The sequence below is a fragment of the Vigna unguiculata genome, chromosome 1 (genome assembly GCF_004118075.2).
Source record: "Vigna unguiculata cultivar IT97K-499-35 chromosome 1, ASM411807v1, whole genome shotgun sequence".
Lineage (NCBI taxonomy): Eukaryota > Viridiplantae > Streptophyta > Magnoliopsida > Fabales > Fabaceae > Vigna > Vigna unguiculata.
This window is the reverse complement of record NC_040279.1, coordinates 1,325,899-1,343,289: the sequence shown is the minus strand read 5'-3', so window position 1 is coordinate 1,343,289 and position 17,391 is coordinate 1,325,899. Positions and strand designations below refer to the sequence as shown.

Sequence of the window (17,391 nt, the reverse complement as noted above, 5' to 3'; positions counted from 1 at the left end):
ATGAACCAATAATCTTTTATATATGTTTTATCATTCTAGTTGTTATTGTTATGTACTTTTAACAAACATATAACCACTTTGTAGTGCTATATAAAGGTATATTGTGCTTGTTGCATGAATGTTGAAAACTTTGCATGCAACAACATTTATTACAAAATACAAGAGAGAATTATTCAATTTTATCTCGTGGTGAAATTAGTAATCAATATCATATTGTTTTTAGGCTCATTTCAACACTAAATGAACAAATAACTAAAATTAGATCTCATTTCAATCTTCATCCATTTGTGATGAATTCTTGCAAGAATATGAGTATCACATCCAAGATTAAAATGTTTAATTAGGATAATAATTTCAACCTATGATGAATCGAAATAAAACGAGAGTCTTACTCATATTCCAAACTTGTACCGAAAGTTTTCACTTGTAAACTAAATATTTAGTACTTTCTTCTACTTGTATGCACATAACACATATTTTGATTGTAGTATACTTCCATAGAAAAATGATATAAAATCATTCTTGAAATATCTTTGTATACATTTTTTTTCTTTTATGATGACTTTATATATGAATACTTTTGTGTTAATTTTTTTAAAGGGAGGATGAAATGATAAATTTTAATAAATTTACTCTAAGAGTATGATACATCTTTAAGATTTGTTAAAACTATTTTATTAACTTAATATGTAATAAAGTTCATCTTCTTTAATAAAATCATGTCATAATTTATTTTATGTTATTCATTTTATGCAAGATGTATGCAATGATATTTTTCTAATACTTCTATAAAGTAACTACTATAACTTATTTCATTCCAAATTCATAAAATATCATAACTAACAATGGAAAAAGTAATAATGGAGAAATTCAACCAACACACCCTTGATAATATATGAGTATACATTAAATTTTGAACTACTCCATCGTAACTTCTTAGGACTTCTTTCGTATAATCTCCACAACATATTTTTTCTATAAATGGAGAAAAAACTAAAAAGGCTTAAAAAGTTTTAATAATGATTGATGCTATCTCTTTGTAGCAACATTTCCTTTTTCACAACATGAAAAGTTGAAATGCTCAACAAGCATGTCATCCAAGATTCAAGCCACCTTATCAAGATTTCATAATAGACTCAACTACATTGAAAAAGTTATATATAATGAATGCCATAAAACTATAATTTTAAGGTTTACTATAGAGATTTTAGTGAGGTATTATAATAGAGAAGCATAATAACAAGAAAATTTGTTCCTTGTATGCAAGTACATCAAATAACATAAAACTATAATATTCCTGGAGAAGTCTTTACTACAAATATTTCATTGAGGTATTATAATTAGATAATTCTAATAACAAAAAATGGTTCCTTGTATGCAAATGCATCAAATAACTAATATTACTAAGACGCAAAAACCTAGAGAAGCATCCATTGATGAGCATATCTACAAATTTATCCTTACAGCTACAAATGTCAAAATAAAGCTGATGTAGTTCGACGAATTTGGTATCTTGGTTTTTGAGGTGGCACAGTTGACAATATGTCTTCTACCTCCTACAAATCAAAGATAAAGATTACTAAACCAATACAAAATCTAACTTTTTGGTTAAGTAAAAATTTAAATATTCATTGAAACAATATATGTAACATGGTGTTTGAAATTGCTGGAACTTCAAAATTAAAAGAAGAAAAGAAAATTACTTCATGAATAAAGAAAGAATTTGACCAAATCCATAACATCACAAAATAGTTTCTTCCTAAACATGATCAAGACTAAAAATAACAAAGTGAAGGCAAAACACATCCAATATTTGATTTCTTCATCTTCACCATTAAAACATTAACACAACAATTTTTAAGATAATAATGGCATCCAACCCCAATTAAGTTTTATTCAATATTTAAGATATTAACCATTGAAGTTTAATTAGAAGAGGTAAGTGTAAACAATGTTTCAAAAGAAAATTTTGTTCCAACTAAGATTCTCCAAATTTATTTGGTAAATGTTGTAATTCAATTAAAAGGAGATAATATACTCAATATACTACATGTTATATTCATCATTTTGAATCAATAGAAGTGAAGAAAACAAAACTATAACTTGAACCAAACCTTTTGTCTCCTCAACTTTTCATTTTCTTCTTCCAAACGTGAGACTTTGTGCTCCAATTCAATTGTGTAAGCCTGTTCATTATTATCACTTATGTTAAAGAATTTCACTAAAATACTATATCTTAGCATTTAAAAGAAAGAGAATGCTCACTTGTTTTCTTGCTCTAGAACGTGCAGCAGATTCTCTATTCTTAATCATCCTCTTTTGTCTTCTCTCAAATGTCTTATCTACCATATATTCTGATTTTCCTCATTTTTTACCATATCCGTTTGATGTAGCATTACCTAAAGATTGTGTTATGTTCTGACTAGTCATATAAATCCCCATTAAACCTTGTTGTGGAAGTTGGTATTGTGCTTGTGGATATTTCATCAGGGTACTATGTTGAGGAAACTGTGGTGTCGCTACATTTGGATTAACAACAATTGCAGTAGAAGATGGTTCAACAACAACTCCTGCTTTCACCAAGAAATCCTCTAATTTTATATCTCCCAATGTAAGTTGTCTCTCTTGAAACTTCTTCTCCTTGTTATCTTTGCTTTCTTGTACGTCTCTCCAAACCTCATCAACAGTTTTCTTACATAGAGAACTAGTTAAGGATAAACTAGCCTTAGTTATATCTACAATAGTAGAATGGTTTGCTTCAATAGTTTACACACTTTTTAGAAGTTCATCAAGGTTCATACTACTTAGAGGTTTTCCTGTGTTACCTAATTGATTCTGAACTTCATTGAGTGTGAGACCATACAAGGAATTTTGTTGCACCAAAGGGTGGTGTAGTAATTGTTTTTCATTGTTATCACCACCACCTTGAGGCCCCATAATTTGGATCCCAAAAGCCAATCGTCTAAGTTAATAATTCACTCCTTATTTAACAACTTTTACCACTATAAGGGTAGGAGTAACAAATACAAATCTTCAATCATAAGCACGTATAACTCAACCTGACAAACACAAAAATATGAATTCAACATCTTTGTATTGATCAACTAAAAATTTCACATCATATCATACAAAAAATTTCCTTAACAATTAAAATTTGTGTATATTTTGAGACTTCTTTTTGTGAAATTTTACGAAGTTTACAAAAAGACTATTTCTTATGGACGTCTGTAAAAAGTATTAAGAAATATACAAATTCCTATTGAGAATAAATGTTGACAAATAATGAGATCATACATCTAATGGTAAAAGACTTTAATTTTCATTGTTTTAACTCTTAATTTTTATATTGAGACCAAAGGAAAGAAATCCATAAGCATGAAAATGTTGAACACTAATGTTGTTTCATCCTAATGTTTTTGAAATCTAAAGGATTCAGACCAATCCAAGAAGAACAAAACCCATAATTTAACAATATTTTCAATTATTTTATTTAAAAAATGAAAACATTGATATGGTATAAAAACGATTACTATCTTAAAAAAGTCTAATAAAATTGGGACGATGACATCATTTTCTAATATAGTACAAATTATGCATTTTCAAACCTTATTCCTTTTGTATCACACTAGCATTTTACATAAGCACTTAGAAACTTGATCAAAATTCTCGCATGAAAAACAAAATTTTGTGCATCTCTCTTTATAAGCATCAAATACATTTACCTCAAATTCTCATTCAAACACTAAACCCCACAATTAAAACGATAAAAGGTCCTATTGAAATTCCACTCCAAAACCCTTCAGTTAAGAGTATACACTCAATTTTATTTTAAAGTAAAAAAATGGATAACAAATAAGAACATATAGACAATGAAAGATTGAAAAAGAAAAAACAAACGAGCAAAAGACGAAAGGGTTAAAAAATAAAAAAAAATGAAAACATACAAAGAAGAATGATTTACATGCAACCAATTCAGTGGCAAAAGAAGATCAAGCCCAACCCAATTTGGTATTTGTTAGTTATAAGCTTCATTTTTAACGTCAGAAGAGAAAAGATATTAGTGTTGGTTTTGACAAAAAAAGGAAGAAAAATCAAAGGTGGAATGAAAAGTTTACCTTGTGTATATAAGAGTGATCTGATGACTGAACAAAGGAATGAAATTGAGATTTGAGAGTGTCTCAAAAACACAAAGGTGAGAAATACAATGTGTGTTGTGAGTGGATTCTTATATTTATATATAACATTGTTGATGTTGTAATGTGGTCGGAGAAGGACAACGACAATAGTAGTTCGGTGTGAGTGAAGAGAGAGAATAATTTTTCTTTTCGCACACTTCACGTAAAAAATTTCTGGTTTTATTTATATTTTTTGTCTGACACAAAATTTCATGCATCTACCTTCTTCTAACTAGTATTTTTGCTGATAATTATTATAACAATAATGTATTTTGTTATTATAAAAAAATAACAGAAATACACTTCTTACTATTTCCAATATAAAAGAAATAAGAAAAAGGAAAGTTATTTAACTTCATAAGGTTTGATAAACTTTTATGAACTATAATAATGAAAAGTATATAGTTTAAGGTATAATTAATGATTATTTAATTTAATAAAAATTTATAATTAATTGTAAAATTGTATAAATTTTAATTTTAATAATTATGAATGTAATTTTATTTTATTTAAAAAATAAAATTATTCATAAATATTATTTAATTATAATTGATAATTTATTAATTCTACACAAAAAAATAAAAAAATAATTAAATAATAAAATAAATATATTTTAATATTATTAAAAATTAAAATATAATTTAATTAGCAAAAAATAAAACATTATTTATTTTTTAATAAACATAATATTGTTTATATTAAAAATACAATGTTTTAATTTTTTATTAATTTCTTTTATGTTTAATTGTATTTTGATTTTTAATAATATTAAAATATAATTATTTTATTCTTTAATTATTTTAGAATTTTTTTATGTTTTAAATAATTATCAATTATATATATATATATATTTGTAAATAATTTTATCTTTTAAATAAAATCAAATTGCACTAATAATTATTAAAATTATAATTATCTAATATTATAACTAGCGTAACACAGGCGCTATCGCGCCTGTGTGTATGTACTTTTTAAATATGCGTGATATTATATTAGTAGGTGATAATATTATAATGTTATTAAGTTAAAAATAAAGAAGAAATATATCAGAACATATAAAAATAAAGTGAAATATATCAGAACAGATAAAAGAATAACCATTGATAAATAAAGAAGAAGAAAAGAAGCATAGACATCCGATTTTATAAAAAATTTGTAAAAATAACAATCAATTTTTAAAAATTTAATAAATTATTATATTTAAAGGGTAAAATCGGTATTTTGAAAAGTGGACACAAAAAGGAGAATCCCCTTTATATATTGTTATAGATAAACCGCAAGCTCATATTTTCTGTCTTCAAATAAATATGTTAAAATATATATATATATATATATATATATATATATATATAAATTATATATATATATATAAATTATACGTGTACTAATTAATAGTATTATTAATACTAATAAATACGCATGTAATTTTAAATTAAGAAAACAAAACTTAAAGATTACTTTAATAAATATATTTATTGTATTCAAATTCATTTTTACTTAATAAAAAATATTACATAATTTTGGGTTTATTGATATTAATATATAGAAAAAGCCATAACTTTACTCTTTTAAATATAATATCTTCTATTGATCAAAGTGAATTGAAATTATAAAATATGAGTTTTATAGTTGTCTCTCATACTCCTTTCACTAGTAAGTTCACTCTACTTTAATAATTTTTTGAAAACATTTTTTTTTTCATTTTTCAAATGTTTGTTTCTACTAGACAATTTAAATTTTTAAAATATTTAAATATATTGAATTTATTTTTTGATCTATTTACAAATTATTCAAATTTAATGAGTTTGAATATTTTTTTTTTTGCATAAAATTTTAATTATTACTAAATGCAAAAAATATCAAACAATTGTTAACAAGCACAAAGAGAAATTTTCACAATATGAAGAATATTACAAAGACTTTCACATTTTCAACTAGAACACTCTAAAAGATTAGAAATAAACATGTTAAACTACTAAAACTCATTAAGCACCTAATAGACTTGTTTTTCTTTATTGTTGTTCTCTCTTACTCGTATCTTCATCTTCGACACAAGCTCCTTTTATAGCAATTGGAAATGGCTATTGAAGTTCTATTATAGACATCATTTGATTTGCATAAATTGTGCATAATCTTTAAGATGTGAATTTTCTTCTTCGTGATAAATGCTCAAAAAGAAAAGATATGATGTGATATTCAAGGCAAATTTATAGAGCATTTTTTTATCATGTCTTATTAAAGGAAACAATTGAAATAATATATGGATTTAAGAAGAACCAAGTAAATTAAGAGCACACAATATTTTTTGATTTAAGCTCTTATTTCCTTATACAAATAAGATAAGACTGCATGATCAATTAAAGCTTTTCAATTATAAATATGTATTTATTGAGAAAATCTTTCTAATATTTTTCTTTATTATCTATAAATATTTTTTAAATTATAACTTGATTGAAAATATCCAAATTGAATTTTCAAACTAAACTAAAATAAAGGTTAAATATGTTTTAAGTTCCTAAACTTGGATACGAAATTGGAATTCGTACATATTTCAAATTTTGAAAAAATTTGGTCCTAAACTTAAAATATAAATTAAAATAGTCATTTTAACCTAATGCCAACTTCTTTTTACGTGTTAAACAATGTTCTAGATTGACATTTGAGCTAGAATGTATCAATATGTTTAAACCGCTCAAATATCAACTTAAAATGTCGTTTGACACGTAAAAAAAGTTGAGGACATTGGGTTAAAATGACTATATCCATTGTTTTTAAGTTTGCGACCAAAATGTATCAAAGTTTGAGATAGTCACGAATTCCAATTGCGTGTCCAAGTTTATGAACTAAAAATATTTAACTCTTAAAATAAAGGTTTCAATACTGTTTTTGTCCTTGTTTTGGTATAGTTTGTTCAATTTGATTCTTTTTTTTTTCTGCATTTAATTTGGTCCTTGATTTGCTAAATTATGTTCAATTTCGTGCTTTTCGTTGATACTGTTCGCATGACGTGGCACTGTTTACATTAGGACGGATTGTTTTTTGTTCAAATAAGTCCCTATTTTAGTTAAATTTGTTCAATTTAGTCACACCCTCCATTTCATGACCCTTCACCACTGCCGTCACCACCACCACCACCACCATCAATGTCACTACCACCACCACTACTATCGTTGCCACCACCACCACTATAGCTGCCAACACCACCCCCACCACCAAACTAAAACCACCACTACCACCCTACAATCACCACCACCACCACTCTACAACCACTCCCACCACAAATTTTGTAGTACAAATCGATAAGAGCAATACCTACAAACATGTTAGAAGACCAACCTGATTTTACCCCCTGAGTATGTATCTGCTTCCAAATGAGGGTTTTCCCCTTCGTTAGTTCTTGCAGGTCTGTTGTGATGGCGTGTGGTCAGGGACAACTTCATGGTGGTTGCATCAGGGCCATTTGTGGTTTTGACCCCTTCACACAGTTGCTTTTGGGTTTACTTTTCTCTTCTGATTTTGCTGAATTTGTTTTATACAAATTTGATCTTTGGGTTCTTTCAACTAAGGCTAAGTATGGAGAAAAAGAATGATAATTTTTCAGGCTCAAAGATAGGGTGTACCAAATTGGCTCACGACCAAACAAAATTACGAGTTCTGGTATTGAAAATTGAAGGATTTGATGATGATACAGAAACACGTCTCACGTTTCACGTTTCAATTGGGATTAAAGTGGTATTCACATGCCAATCTACTACGTCAAGTTCCTGTTACGTGTTTTTGGATATATATCCCAATTAATTTATAATAAAAAGTTATAATTTAATTTGGTTTTGATATATAAACAATTATTTACATGATTGGTTGGTTATATAAATGGAATTTCAATTCCAATTAATATTAATTTGGAAATAAAAGTATTGATTTATATATATATATATATATATATATATATATTTTGAACGTGTTCTCAGAAGAAATCATAACCTTTTTATGTAACTCCTCACAATTACTTTTTTAAAGATAATATTTTAATTTGTCTCTGTCATCAAATTAGAATATCATGAGTATCTACACAGTTAACATTCTCATGATAATATTATATACTCTTAGCCATAGATATAATTAACCAGATTACTCTATTAAATTGACTAATAAAATATAAGGACCTCAACACATTTAATTATTTATTATATATATACATGACCCAAATTACCCAAATTGCTAACATGTGTGACTCAAAGTTAACCTTAAGTTAACTTTGAAAACTCTGAAAATCAAGTGCTAACTTTTGGAGTTACCTTCTTATCTAGATTTTACATCATATATTTTTAAATAAAAAATAAAATAAAATAAAATGTAATGCATCTTCCCTTCGATCTATATAAAGAAATTAATACAATATTTTACAGCAAAAATAAAATCTTTAATTGCTAACACATCTCTCGCTCGAGTCTTTAACATTAAAACTAATGACAACATAATAGATATTGTCACAAAATGTTTTTACGCTGGATGAATTTCAAGTTGAATGATAAAGTTGTAATGGGATGTGATACAACTAAATCCTACAGTTACAAAGTAAATTACCTATATTCAATATACTCGTATATCTTGCAAATAAATTATTATTATTATTAAAATAGAACAATATTATTGAATTTGTCTCCCTCAAACTTAACATTAATTTAATTCTGAAAATCCCTTATGTTTGGATGAAGCATTTCAACAATACTGAGAAATTGAAATGCATTGTATTTGAATTGCTTGCAATTAAATTCACTTAATTTTCTAAATAACTTGTTTGGATAAAGAAATTAAAATACTTTACATTTCAATTTCTTGTTTGGATAAAGAAATTAAAATACTTTACATTTCAATTTCTTGTTTGGATAAAATAATTGATTTTCTTGTGAAATAATTTCATTTTACCAATATTTATTTTAGGCTTAATTATGCTTTGAGTTCATGATAAATTTGGAAACGGATCGGTCAGACTTGTCGGGTCAACATGTCGGTCGTTGGGCCTACCCGACATGTCTGGGTCGTCAGGCCCGCCTGACACCTCTAGGTTGTCTAACCCGCCAAACCCGTGTGGGTTGCCGGGCTCGTCCGTCCTGCTTGGGCCATCGGACCCGCCGACCCATCTTGGTTGTCTGGTCGATTCATCCCGTCTTTGTCTTTAAGCCCACCCGACTCGATTGGGTCGTCAGGCCCACCCGACCCATTTATGTCGTAGGGCTAGTGAGGTCTGTCTGGACCGTTGGGCTAGCCCGACACATCTTGGTCGTCGAGCCTACCTGGGTGGTGTGGGTTGTCGGGCTTGACCGACCTGTTTGAGTTGTCAAGCCCGCCCGACCCATATGTGTCATCAAGTCACCCATGTTCGTCTGGGTCGCCGGACCCACCCGACTTTTCTGGGTCGTCAGACCCGCCTGACCCATCTGGGTCGTCAGACCCGCTCGACCCGTCTGGGTCGTCGGGCCTGCTCGACCCGTTTGTGTCGTCAGGTCGATCTGATTCGTCTAGATCGTCTGGCCAACCCAACTTGTCATGGTTGTCGGGTTTGCCGGGTCCGTTTGGGTTGAGTACAAAGTGTGAGGTTGAGTGAGAAGAATTTCAAATCCCACCTTTTTTTAGGATATTTGAATTTCTTCTAATTTAACTAATTGAAATACTTCACAAAAATGCATGCATTTTAAATGCTTTTTAATTTTTCTATCCAAACAAAACATTTCATTACAAAGAATTTCAAATTCTCCAAATAAATGAATTACCCTCTTGAATTACCTCATTCAAACAAACCATTAAACTTTTGGAGTTATCTTCTTGTTTTTCATTTCCAATATTTTACATTATATATTTTAAAAAAAAAAATTAAAATAACTTAAAGATATAAGTTTCTTTATTTTTGTATTATTAGAAATTAAAATCCTTCTAAAAATCTTCAAAACTTCCTATCACTTGGCTAATAAAGAAAAAAAAATAGATGATTTATTCTTCTAATTTGTTGCTCTATTCATTTTGATCCTTTTATTATTATTATTAGATTCAATTTACTCTTTTATTTATTTAGAAAAGTTCAATTAGCTCCTCTTATTATCTTTTTATTCAATTTAGTCATTTTTTTTATACAAATCATTTTATTTTGTCCTTTTCACCTTGAGATCAAATTAATAATTAAGTTTGATTATAACTCATATATATATATTAATTTTTTTTTATAAAATTTATACGTCAAATCACTCGATTTAAATGTAAAAAATTTGAGTAGTTAAGTGAAATGTACAAAATAAAATAATTTTAGTATTTATTTAAAGTAATTTGATGTATAAATTATAAAAATCATTTTAATATATATATATAAATTGTAATAAAATATAATTACTAAATTGATGTCAACAAATCACATAAAAGACAAGATTAGATCATTTAAAAAAAATCTAAATTTAATCAAAAATAATAAAAAATTAAATTAAATATTTTTAAAGATCGAAGGACCAAATTAAATAGAAAAAAAGAGTAAGTAAAATTAGCACATTAATGTATTATAAAAAAAAAACTAATTGAAAATTAAGTCTCTATTTTGACTGTACTAAAGTTTGTTATGATGGATGTCCAAAGCCCTTTGGTTAAGTTCAGATACGCAATTTGACTCGTCTCTCTCTCTTTCATGGGTTCGCTTGAAACCCCAACCGGCGGGGAAAACGGTTCCGCTCCTTCCGCCGGCAAAGGCAAATCCATGTACGTCGCTGGGGCGGAGGCGGCGCTGGAGCCCGACATGTCGAAGCGGCGGAGATCGTCGGTGCTCCCCCTGGAGGTCGGCACGCGTGTCATGTGCCGGTGGCGGGACAGCAAGTACCATCCCGTTAAGGTCATCGAACGCCGGAAGGTTCACCACGCCATCCCCAGCGATTACGAGTATTACGTCCATTACACCGAGTGTAGGATCCTTCGTCCTTCGACCTTGTTCTCTTTCTCCATTTGAATGAATAGAGTGAACTGTTATGGTTTCGGCTTCGAGGGTTGATTGGTTGGTTGGGCCGTGTGTTGATATAAGGTTTGTTTGGATGCAGTTTGATTTGGTTTCGCGTTTTGTTTTGGGTTAACTTAACGGTGAGTATTGTGTTGGCGGCTTTGATTATAATTGAAATCTTTATTACCTATAGGGTTCGTTGCGAATATGATGTGAATACTAGTGAAGCTTTCACAGAACCTGGATTGTTATAAATTATTATTTATGAATTTGTTGGTGGCCAGAGTTAGGATTATTTGTTATTTGAGGTTTTGTTTTACAGAACGAAAAGTTGCGAGTTGAAGAGAAAGTAATCATTTGTGCGCGTGTGGTTTTTATCACAATCTTGGGTGTGCAGGAAGCCATAACTGGTTTTTCGGAAACGAAGACGTGTAAAAAAATTAGGATCTTAATAGCTCTGTCATAGTAGCATAGTGTTGTGGAGCGGCCACACCTACTGTAGGGTTTTCCGTAGCGAAGAAGCGGTTTAGTGTGGTTTATGTAGCATACAAAATTGCGGGCTGAATGGTGGCAAAAGTGGCACGATGTGTTGATGCCTAAAACATGCTATGAAGAGAGGCATTAAGACATTTTGCATCATAATTTTGGGTTTTCAATTATGCAAATGAAATCTACTACTGTAATAGTAGTGAAAATGGTAAAGAAGGAACCTTGAATTTAGATAGTGATTGATAACTGACGATTCCTAGCTAGGAAACTTGTAGTTGACTTTGGTTGGTATTTGTTTGTTTGTTTTTGTTTAGGACACATGGATTTTTATTGTTAATTATGAATGTCATTAACTTGATTGATTTCTATTAATTAAAGATACATGCTATATATAAAATTTCAAAATATCAGCTATCCTATTATAGTGTTTTTTGGGGCTGGTTGCTATATGCTGCTTCCAGAAATTTAAAACACTGCTAGGCAGGGATGATGATAAGATGCTCACTGGTTAGTCTTATTGTAATGTTTTTTGCTTTTTTCTTTGGCAGTCAATAGAAGGCTTGACGAGTGGGTTAAGCTTGAACAGCTTGATCTTGATTCAGTGGAGGCAGTTCTCGATGAGAAAGTGGAGGAGAAGGTAATGAATATTTACTCCAAATTGTATAGGCAGCATTTGTTAGACTTCGTCAGTTTATTTTTTTGAAGAAGGTTATGGGGATTTCCTGAGGAAAAGTGATAATGTAGTGGAGACATATGTTTATTGTATACAAACACAACTTCATCTTTTCCTATTAGATGGGATTGGTTACATGGAACAGATGATGCCATTGGATTATATTTAAATCCATGGTTTCATAATATTTAAAACAGACATATTTTCTTTTGTATGGAATCTCCTTTTGGTGGGACCTGGTGGTAGCAGAAGAGATCTGGTATCATAACGAGTTGTTGCTGTGTTCATCTTGGTGTCTGGAATTTAATACAAATTTGTTGTCACTTGTACTGGCCATTCTTCAATTTAATATCTTGAATGTTGTTTACTTTCTTGGTTATGTCTACCTCTTATTTCAAAATTTGGTCTCTTGTGACTGAACTCATTTAAAACCTTGCAAATATGGTTTCTTAGGGTGCGACTGGTTTGAAGATGACACGCCACCAAAAGAGGAAGATTGATGAGACACATGTAGAGGTAGAGTTATTACATTTTCAGTTACAACTTCAACATAAGCTGTTAGACACAAATACACACTACAAAACGCAAGCTATACTTTTACTCCTTTTCATGCATACACTTCAACAGTGTCTAGGTGATATTTTGGCATTAAATAAATTGAATGCTATAAGTTGTTAATTTTTGCACTGGCACAACTCTTTGTTAATACTGCCCTGATATCTTATCAATATTTGAGTGTTACTTCAAAATGATGTACAGCAGCGTGAATTAATTATTGTTATGATTGACTATATAGAATAAGTTCTTTTGAGGATATGTAAGGTGAACAATGATTTTAAAATCTACTTTGTTTTGATTGTATAAAAGAATGACTTTTTCTGTAGTAATATTACAAAAAAGGTATTGAATTATTTGTAATCGGTTGTATTTGAGATTATCTATGTTGGGGATAAAATGAGAAAACAGAAATTTGCTGCCAAGAAAATAAGCTGATATAGGTTTTTAATCATAAGCTCCAGTTTTTTTTTTTTTTTTCTTATTTTGAAGAAGCAATTTCCTCTGTAAAAATGTTGAACATCATAAGCTGAATTTCTAGCAATTTTCAAATATGTATATGATATATGGGCATTGGATAATGGATGTAAGTTATAATAGTTTTTCTTCATGAAAAAAGCTGTTCGACAAAAAAGTTTAGAGCTCCCCCTAAGTTGCAAACACACTAAGACACCTCGTGCGTTGGTGCTTCAAAAACACTATCTTTGTTTGCATGAGTAGCTTTAATGGTAAGATTGAAGTTGCATGAAACATGTAATTGTGAATTTGTGATATGATTATGTTTGAGCTGGATGCTGATCATTGTTTTCCTGTGTGTTCAAGTTGAATCAAGTATATTCTACTGGCTGATCAGTTTGTTCCTGCTTCAACTATCAATTTGTTCATTGCATTTTAAATTTATACATGTATTGTTAAATTATAGGGACACGAGGAGCTTGATGCTGCCAGTTTACGAGAACATGAGGAATTTACAAAAGTGAAAAATATAGCTACTATTGAGCTTGGAAGATATGAGATCGAGACATGGTACTTCTCCCCATTCCCACCAGAATACAATGACTGTTTGCGGCTGTACTTTTGTGAGTTTTGCCTCAATTTCATGAAGCGCAAAGAACAGCTTCAGAGGCATATGGTGAGCTGACTGAAAATACTAGCAGATAGCTTTGTTTAGTGTATGCAATCATTTTTTTTTGAGCGAGGAACAAATACTAGCAGATAGCTATGTATAAATAAACTAAGGCACTGAACTTATCCACGGGGAAAGTTTGTTATACAAAAAGCAAAATTCCTGTTACCAATTTTCCTACGCATATCCTCCTTATTGCAGTATTGGTACAAAAATTGCTTAGTTTTTGGTGATCATAATCTGCATCTATTATGCTTATTCTTCATTAAAGTTCTATTTGTTGTAGCTTTCTATGGGATTCCAAACATTCTGTGGTTTTGTATTGTTTGCCATTTGAAATTTACTCATACTCATGATTGCACTTTTAATCATTTAGTCGTCTTTAAAATTTCTTCTTTCCACTTATTTGAAAATGAATCTTTTTGATTGAAATGAGTGTTTTTAGTTTCTTTATCACTTGAAAATTTATAAAATAGTATTACATGAAATAGTCTATAAAACTCATCTGCTAGTATTATTCTTGGGTCTCCCTTGGGCCCCCATAAACTTGAAGAAAGATGCCAGTTTTGTATACCCAATGCAGATCACTTAAGCACCATTTTCATTGCTAACGTTGGCTTCCTGTTCATGCAGAGGAAGTGCGATCTGAAGCACCCCCCTGGTGATGAGATATACAGAAGTGGCACACTGTCAATGTTTGAGGTACATTTTTGCCACTGTTTTCAATATCACAAATTCCTCCTTTTTTTTTTTCATCAGTACCCATTCCATCATCTTCAACTTTTTTAGTTCAAAATTAAGTTTTTTCTTTTTGTCACTTATCTTTAAATCTTTTTACAATGAATACTCACAATTTGTTTATAAAAATTCATTATCTTCCTTTGATTCGGGTAGAGTTCTTTTTCAAAAACATTGATGGTTGCCCAAGTTTCTGCGGCTTCCTAACCTGATGAGCACCAGCTCTCCAATATTTTTTTAATTAATTAAAAGAAAATAGGTGATTTTGTTTTGAAATAGTTAAATGAGTGCAAGTTAAAAAATCTCAAATATTGGAAATTCTTTCGATTTAGAAAATGACAGTTGTTTTGTTTTGCTGGCAGTTGCAAGTTGCAATAGTTATCTGAACATTTTTTATTATTAGTCCTTGATTATTATGGAAGTTTGAATTTATTATTATTATTTTTGATTAGTTTATATCTGAAAACAGGTTGATGGAAAGAAGAACAAGGTTTATGGGCAGAATCTTTGCTATTTGGCGAAGTTATTTCTTGATCACAAGACCCTCTATTATGATGTAGATCTGTTTCTGTTCTATGTTTTGTGCGAATGTGATGATCGAGGGTGTCACATGGTTGGCTATTTCTCCAAGGTAAAATATTACAATGCTGTGATTATTTGTTGATGTGTTGAGTTTGATATTTTTGATGTTAACCTTTTACTTGTGAAGGAAAAACATTCGGAGGAATCTTACAATTTGGCATGTATCCTGACCCTTCCACCTTACCAAAGGAAAGGCTATGGAAAATTTCTAATTGCTTTCTGTAAGTGTAAGATCTGTTTTTGTATAAAAAATTTAGCAGTGCATAGAGTGAGTAAATGTGACTGAAATTGGTTGAAATTTGAATGAATGATTGAAAAGCATATGAACTGTCGAAGAAGGAGGGGAAAGTTGGGACACCTGAAAGACCCCTATCAGACCTTGGACTGCTAAGCTACAGAGGATATTGGACGAGAGTTCTGTTGGACATTCTGAAGAAGCACAAGGGCAACATTTCTATCAAGGAACTCAGTGATATGACTGCCATTAAAGCTGAAGATATATTAACCACCCTTCAGAGTCTTGAATTGATTCAATACAGGAAAGGTCAACATGTTATCTGTGCTGATCCCAAAGTCTTGGATCGCCATCTTAAAGCTGCTGGCAGGGGTGGCCTCGATGTTGATGTTTCCAAATTGATCTGGACTCCTTATAAAGAACAGAGTTAGTTCACTTCAATTTCATCCATCAATCACATTCTGTATAGTCACAATCAGAATAGTTGTAACTGTAACTCTAGTGTAGGTACATGCTTGTATTATTGCTCTTTTACTATCTCTTTCCACCTATCTTTCTAATCGTCAATGCTAGAAGCAAAATTTTATTTTATTATAATGAGATTGCTGATAGTAAAATCTTTAAAATGAAGTTGAAATTTTAAATTAGTTTACTCTTGTTCACTGTAATCTAAAAGATAAAATCTGCTCACAAGGGATACCTCTTACAATTAAATTATTAATATCAAAGTTGAATATGTGTTGTTTCTCTTTTTCATTTTGGAAAAAATAAATTATTTAAACAGAGTTGATCCATCAATCACACATTCTACCTTTGTGTATAGTGAGAATCAGAATAGTTGTAACTGTAACTCTAGTGTAGGTACATGCATGCATGTAACCACAAATTTATTTAATTATAATGAGATTGCTGATTGCATAGATACTAGGTGTACACATTAAATTCAAAATAAATAGTAATTATTGATATAACTTTTTAAGAATTATGACAAATTTCTTTTTTAGTAGAAAAAACAAAATTTATTAATTTTGTTTGATTTTCAATGATTGAGAAAATTGAATATTATGCTTTATCTTTAGTAAATGTTATATGTATTTTTGAATGTGTTAAAATTTGAAGAATACATTGTATCTGTCAAGGTACAAATATGAATATGATGTAAATTTTAAATTATCAATTTATCATTCAACTTTTCAAAGTTGTTAAAATTTTTTAATTTATTGAATATTGAAAACTTTATGAATTTTCTTTTATAAAAATGAATAAATAAATAAATAGGTGGGCTGACAATTATATGACATGGGCCAGACTTTTTCAGCTCGTGCTGAAAATGCAGAAAGAGCCAACACAGTTTGCATTTTATGAGTCAAGTGAGGATCGAACCTAAACAGGCTGGGTTGGCCGCATTGCCACCCTTATCATTAAATTTTTAATATCAAGTTTGTGTTATTTTTCTTTTATCTTTTTGAAAAAGGTAAATTCATTTCTTTTTTCTTCATCTATATACTTATTTTAAGAAAATAAAGTTTAAGATTATAAAATAAATTATTAAAATCTAATTAAATATTAAGAGAAGTAGTTACTAAAAGAGGAACTAGCATAATTAAATCACGTTTTATGAAGAGACACACAAAATCATTTTTCTTATATTTTTAAGAAAAAAATATTATATCAAATGGGACAAATGTTTTTCTTCAATAATAAAATAAAAAATGAAATAAAAATAATAAATTTGTATTTAATTTATTTTCTTAAAAAACAAAAATGGATGTAAATGAAAGATGAATACAAACAACAAAAAAAACTTAAACATGAGAGAAAAAATAAATAAATAAATAAATCTTA

General features: G+C 29.6%; 1 protein-coding gene and 1 pseudogene across 2 annotated transcripts; one reads left to right on the top strand and one right to left on the bottom strand.

Annotated features, from left to right (window-relative positions):
• Positions 1-1,475: 1,475 nt before the first annotated feature.
• Positions 1,476-7,615, bottom strand: LOC114181688 (annotated as a pseudogene).
• Positions 7,616-10,787: 3,172 nt separating this feature from the next.
• On the top strand, positions 10,788-16,470 carry LOC114162943 (histone acetyltransferase of the MYST family 1-like). Of its 2 annotated transcripts, XM_028046965.1 has the most exons (9): positions 10,788-11,116; positions 12,186-12,274; positions 12,764-12,826; positions 13,788-13,997; positions 14,625-14,693; positions 15,199-15,360; positions 15,439-15,532; positions 15,631-15,973; positions 16,333-16,470. In XM_028046965.1, the coding sequence occupies exons 1-9, from the start codon at positions 10,846-10,848 to the stop codon at positions 16,334-16,336; spliced, it is 1,305 nt and encodes a 434-aa protein (XP_027902766.1). In that variant the 5' UTR covers positions 10,788-10,845; the 3' UTR covers positions 16,337-16,470. The 2 variants fall into 2 exon arrangements, with proteins under 2 accessions (XP_027902766.1, XP_027902763.1); XM_028046962.1 differs by lacking the exon at positions 16,333-16,470 and having other exon boundaries at positions 15,631-16,146.
• Positions 16,471-17,391: the final 921 nt, after the last annotated feature.

Excerpts from the sequence above, each read along its gene's own strand:
- LOC114162943 (XM_028046965.1), top strand. The coding sequence starts at position 10,846 with ATGGGTTCGCTTGAAACCCCAACCGGCGGGGAAAACGGTTCCGCTCCT. Across the intron at positions 11,117-12,185 it reads TTACGTCCATTACACCGAGT|TCAATAGAAGGCTTGACGAG; the intron begins GTAGGATCCTTC and ends TTTCTTTGGCAG. Across the intron at positions 15,533-15,630 it reads AAAATTTCTAATTGCTTTCT|CATATGAACTGTCGAAGAAG; the intron begins GTAAGTGTAAGA and ends ATGATTGAAAAG.